This window comes from Erpetoichthys calabaricus, chromosome 7 (assembly GCF_900747795.2).
Source record: "Erpetoichthys calabaricus chromosome 7, fErpCal1.3, whole genome shotgun sequence".
NCBI lineage: Eukaryota > Metazoa > Chordata > Cladistia > Polypteriformes > Polypteridae > Erpetoichthys > Erpetoichthys calabaricus.
Window position 1 is genome coordinate 156395497 of NC_041400.2, and position 6000 is coordinate 156401496.

At 35.3% G+C, this 6000-nt stretch overlaps 1 protein-coding gene across 1 annotated transcript in view; it reads left to right on the forward strand.

Moving 5' to 3' along the window:
- Window positions 1-5707, forward strand: part of cfap299 (cilia and flagella associated protein 299) — a 381432-nt gene extending 375725 nt beyond the window's left edge. Inside the window, exon 6 of the mRNA XM_028805607.2 lies at window positions 5555-5707. Coding sequence (XP_028661440.1) covers window positions 5555-5650 — 96 coding nt within the window. The 3' untranslated portion in view covers window positions 5651-5707. The remainder of the gene's footprint in view (window positions 1-5554) is intronic.
- Window positions 5708-6000: the final 293 nt, after the last annotated feature.

Below are 6000 nucleotides of genomic sequence, written 5' to 3' on the forward strand. Positions count from 1 at the left end.
CGTGGTCCGGAGGAGGCGTAATCTCTCCTTCTGTCCTTCCGGGCATCCCAGCTGGGTACTGCCCCCGGCCGCTCGCCCAACATATATATCTCTGTTATATGCACATACAAGTTCAACTGGACACATGTTTAACTTGGATATGGTGCAAGTAGAATTAAAGACCAATACTACAAGTGCTGGAGTGCCGGCTGAATCGTGGTTTTCAAATGAAAACGCGTTAGCAGACACCCCCCAAGCCCCTTATTATTAATCCACATTCCCCTTACACCCATCAAACCCCACCTTCTTCATTTGCTATATATTGCCTCTGATTCTTGTATGCCTAATCATTTTCTTCTGATGATGACTCCTGGTAGGGGTTGAAAGCATAGGAATAAAAGCCTATTTTAAGATACATCACTGATCTTCTCCCTTTGTGGATTACTAACTACATATATATTTATACAGTATATATATATATCTGTGTACTGTATAAATAAAACACTAAAAACATGAAAAATTGTAGTCAAACCCCATGTAATTGTCAACTGGGTGATCAATGAATGTAAGTAGGGCTGCTATTTGATTAAAAAATGTAATTACTGTTAATTGCGCAATTAAAATTTTTAATCAAAACTTTCTGCATATTAATTGAAATTTACCTTGTTTCTTTTGAGCATATTCATATTTTTCATTAAAGCACTAATAACTTATTGATTAAATTATAATGCATTAATCATTTAATAAACATTTTCCTATACACATTAAACTATGTTCAATTAGTTTATTGGACAATTTTGTATAACTGGAACAATTGAATACACTCAGAGCTCATGGAAGTTTTTCTTTTTTTTAATTTTGCCACATCACAATGCAAATTAGTCTAGCACTTTGATTGGTTCTATTAATAATTCTGCTTTTAAAATTAAATGAAGATATCACTGATTTTCTGACTATTTATTCAGCCTGTTGCTTAAGCATTCCAGTTTATTTGCACTGGTTGTGATATCCAGATACAGTGGAACCTCAGTTCACAAACGTCTCAGTACACGTACAACATGGTTTATGACCAAAAAGTTCGCCAAACTTTTGCCTCGGTTCACGACCACACACTCGGTATACGAACAAGCCAGTTTCCCTTTCGGTTTGTGCGCGCCGATGATTTCCGCACATGTTGCATTGTTCTCGGTCAGACGTGCGTGCGTGCTTTCGCTGTGAACTCTTTCTGCTCTATTTCATTTCCCTTCCGGTTCGTATGCGCCGATTATGTATTTAAGCACGTGTTCAGCCTCTCCCTGTTCATTGTTCTCAGTCAGACGTGCGTGCTTTACCTGTGAACTCTTTGTGCTCTACAGTATTTCGTGTGCTTTTGCAGTTAACCATAGCTTCTAAGCAAGTGAAGAGTGGTGAGAAGAAAGTTTTGCAGAAAATTGAAATCGAAGTAAAGAAAGAAATTATTGAAAAGTATGAGCGTGGCGTTCATTTTACTGATCTTGCAGAGTACTGTACAAGAAGTCAAAATCTACGATTTCGACTATTCTAAAGCAGAAAGAATCTATTAAAGCAGCTGATGTTGCAAAAGGAGTTACAGTGTTAACCAGGCAGAGACTTCAAGTGCTGGAAGAGGTGGAAAAACTGTTGCTAGTGTGGCTGAACGAGAAGCAACTTGCAGGGGATAGCATAAGCGAGGCGATGTTATGCGAGAAAGCCAGGAAGATTCATGGCGATTTGCTGCAAAACTATCCTTCTACGAGTGGCGAAAGTGAGGAATTTAAAGCCAGTAGAGGATGGTTTGAAAAGTTTCGCAAGAGAAGTGGCATTCATAGTGTAGTAAGGCATGGAGAGGCTGCTAGTTCCGACACTGAAGCTGTGAAAGAATTCGTGAAAACGTCACAAAATTCATGCCAGAACTCGACTCATGCAAGGTTAGTTTTCTTGGTGGTTTATGGTTAGTTTTTGTATTACGGATTTTTCAAATGTTCATTTTTCGGTTCATAGCGTGAATTATTGCAATGTTACTTTCTTGGTTGGCTTTTAAATAAAGTTCGGATTTGTTCAAATGTTCCTTTTTTCCCCCTGTGCTTAAAACTCATTTAAAAAGAGTGTTTACAGCAATTGGGTTGTAATGCTATTAGCGTGAACTCCTGCAATGTTACAGAGAGAGAGAGCGGGCTCGTGTGCTGCTGAGAGAGTGAGAGAGAGAGAGAGAGAGAGCGGGCTCGCGTGCTGATGAGTGAGAGAGAGAGTGCGTGCAGCTGAGTGTGAGCGAGCCAGCCTGCGCGTGCAGCTGAGCAGGGAGCCTGGGTGTTTGTGTCAGTGTTATTCAATGTTTTTACATTAGTTTACTATTACACTGTGCATTCTATGGTGTAATTAACTATATTTGTGCTTAAAAATCTTTAAAAAAATATATTTACATACAGTTCGTACGGTCTGGAACGGATTAATTGCATTTACATACAGTCCTATGGGGGAAATTGCTTCGGTTTACGACCAGAGGTTTGGAACGAATTATGGTCGTGAACTGAGGTTCCACTGTACTGAAAACAAATGTTCACAAGACACATGTTTTGGGAAGCACAACTTTTAAAATTAACTTAGTTGCATTAGTCATTAATTATGTACAAAAAGGTAACTAAATATGTGATATATTTACTTATTATAAAATATTATGCATTAAAAGCTGTTCTTGCGTTATTTTTTCTTCTAGTACAGATATGAAAACCCATACTTGTAATCAGAGTAAATGTATTTACTTGAAAAAAGACAAAAAGGAATAGTGCAACATGCATTACTACTCCATTCCTGATCAAGATGATAACATAAAGCACGTCAGAATGAAGAAACATATTAGATCATACAGGATAGACTGTTAGGGGTATTTATTGAGATTTTTTTAATTGCACTTTATCATAGACTGTATAATTTGAAGTCTAACTAAGTATCTTAATCTTCAACCCAAATGGAACCCAAACAGATGGAAATATTAGCGTGGTCATTTTACATGAATTGTTGCCTAGTTTTATTGATTACAGTTGACTACAGTATGTAACTTATAGTTAATTAAACAACAACAACATACCATGCCTGCTTTGGTAGAAGTCTGAGTCAGGTATAAAAAATCGGGCAAATCAACTCTGTGCCATCTGCTTCTCTGCTGCTCAGACATTGGTAGCAGTTGCACCATGCTGTTTCAGGTCACATAAACCTCCGTAGTGACTGAAAAAGGTTGACATCGAGCATATTCGTTGCCAGACACAGGGCTGACCCACTGACATTCTGTCTCCCACTCAGACCTTTACCTCAACAGCCTTTTTTATGGGTGGACTTGGATTAGCGGACATCATCATAGTAATGTTTCCAGTGTGTGTAGTATCTCGTTCTGGACATTCCGCTATACTATAAAGTGTGACTAATTTTTGTTTTCTTTTTCCGTCAAGCACCGGATAATGGCAATAATGATACTGAGCTGCAACCTCACTTAGCATGTGGAGCTTGTCTGTCTGTAATGTTAGCTGGCCACAGAAATTAAACTCATTCACTCTGCTTGTATAACTGTTTTTATTTTAATTGTTCATATGTCATTCTCTGCACTTTCAAGAGATAGTGTATATATTAAACAATGTGTATAAACATATGGGACAAATTGCGTCCCTTAATGATTCAGTACAGTACACAGCATTTTATGCTTCAATACGGGACAATCCAATATTGTAAGGGACACATGGCTACTTTACTGGTGTTTATGGATGAAGTTCATTATCAAAAAACAACACACGAAACAATCAAGTGCCAGTGACCCACTATTAGTATTAATAGAATTGGATTAATTTGACGCTGCTTCTTTAACAAAGTGTAAAGTGAAGTCAAATTAACTGGATTAAATTAACACATTTAGTGGTTGTGTTAAAAATTTTAATTGCAGAAATACATTGATCACATGCATAAACAGCAATTAATCAGCAGCTCTAAAAATTAGGCACAGTGCATCTTGTATAGCATGGAGACAAAATGGTGCTCTCATTACCATTGCTACTGGTTACATGACAAAGACTCCCTGTTTCCATACTCTTTAATGGCATTGTGAGCGGAAGAGAAGTCTGAAAGGATTGGAGGTGATGTCAGTAGTCTTCAGGTAGGACTTTCACTGTTCTGAAAAGGGAACATAAGTTGTTATTGTACACATTGTAACTCCCTTTTCATTCTCATTGGTGTTTCGATACATCAATTACCATAAAATACTCATGAAACTTACTGTACACACATAATTGTATAGATCTGTATATCTCTTATGTGTTCAATATACACTTTTATAAAATTAAGTAAAAAATTATGCATCATTTTATGTATTGTTCTTGTCTTTGATTGTGCTAAAAAGTATATTTGGTGGGTTTATGAAGTATTTCATTTATGTTTGAACATTTTCACATAGAAAGTTTTATCTGAAACTAGCTGTGCTTGTGCTACCTGTTTAAGATGGGTTGAAACCCAAATAATCAACATGGACCTCAGGGTTAATATTTCTAGTGCACCATCTATTGGACTGTTTTGTTATGTTGCAATAAAATGTATTGGGTTTGTGGTTCCAAGAGATGGTACATCACAAAAATTGTTAGTAATAAAATGATAAAACGTATTGCTACAAATGTCTGTGATGCACCATCTGTTGGAATGACAGAGACATAGCAACTGGACAGACACACAGACACTTTTTCTTTTATTAAGGTTGACACTGTAAACTGCACAGATTGACTCCACTCACCATATCATGTGAGTTCAAATGGTCACAAATGCTCTTACGAGAAGGAGCATCCTAGCAGTGGCTCTGTATACTAATCTAATAAATATTTTTTTATTTTATTTTATTTTTTTTTAATATGGCAAATACAAAAATAGTCCAAGTGGAGTGAATTCTTGTAGTTACTATATCATGTATAAAACAATGAATGATTGTAGGAAAAAGTACAAAAAATTGGTTTCATTTTAAGAAATTATAGCATTTTTAGTAAATTTGAAGCAAATGTAGATTTCAACAGAAATGTAAAAATCTCAAGATAATCAATGGTTCCATTTTTCTTTTGAAAGTGAATTCTTGGTTAAGACAAAAATGTCAATCAAAATGAATGTTTTGTGGTGTTTTTTCATATGACTTAGAGATGGTTCAAATCCTACATTTTTGGACATTAAATATTTTGTTAAAAGCATAAATGCGTTCTCTATCTCTGTGCCTGGAGCCTGCAAATAATTTTCTCACTGATTAGTAGCAAATCTAAATAATTTTTAAAAAATTGTTAGATGGAAGAAAACTATTCCAAAAACGCCAGCTATGTTCAGACCCTACTTACCATTTGATTACTGATTAGCAGTAAATATAAAGAACTGATAAAATAAAATTAAACTGAATGGAAGGAAAGTATTCCAAAAACTTCAGCAATGTTCAGACATTAGTTAACATTTGATAACTGATAAGAAGTAATATAAATATTTAATAACAAATATTTGCAAGTAAATTCAAAGAAAGTATTTCTCCAGAGAGAATGATTCATGTAACTGATTCCATGTTATTGTTTAATAGGTACCACCAGGAGATAATTCTTCAAGAACACCCATAAAAACCAGCCTTTATATACAAGCAGTCATCTATGACCATGTGACCAGGAGAAAGACCTAGCCTCATTATGGGAAGATCAGTTTAACACTGAAGTTACAAATAAAAGCTTGAACTAAATGTGTATGTTGTCCTTCTTTAAAAGTTATACATGAAGTAATTAACATATTTTTATATGTACAGGTATATATAAAATTGTAGTGGATATATTTCATATATGTACAGTACAATATGAGGACAGCATAGTGTTTTATTGATCACTGCTTTGTTATTCTTCTCTTATTTAAAATGGCAAATATCATCCCGTTATATAAAAAAGGTTGTTGTGCAGATCCAAGTAATTATATGCCATAAGTTTAATTGCATTACAGGAAAATTAATGAAAGGAATTATTAATGAGCAGCACACGGCAA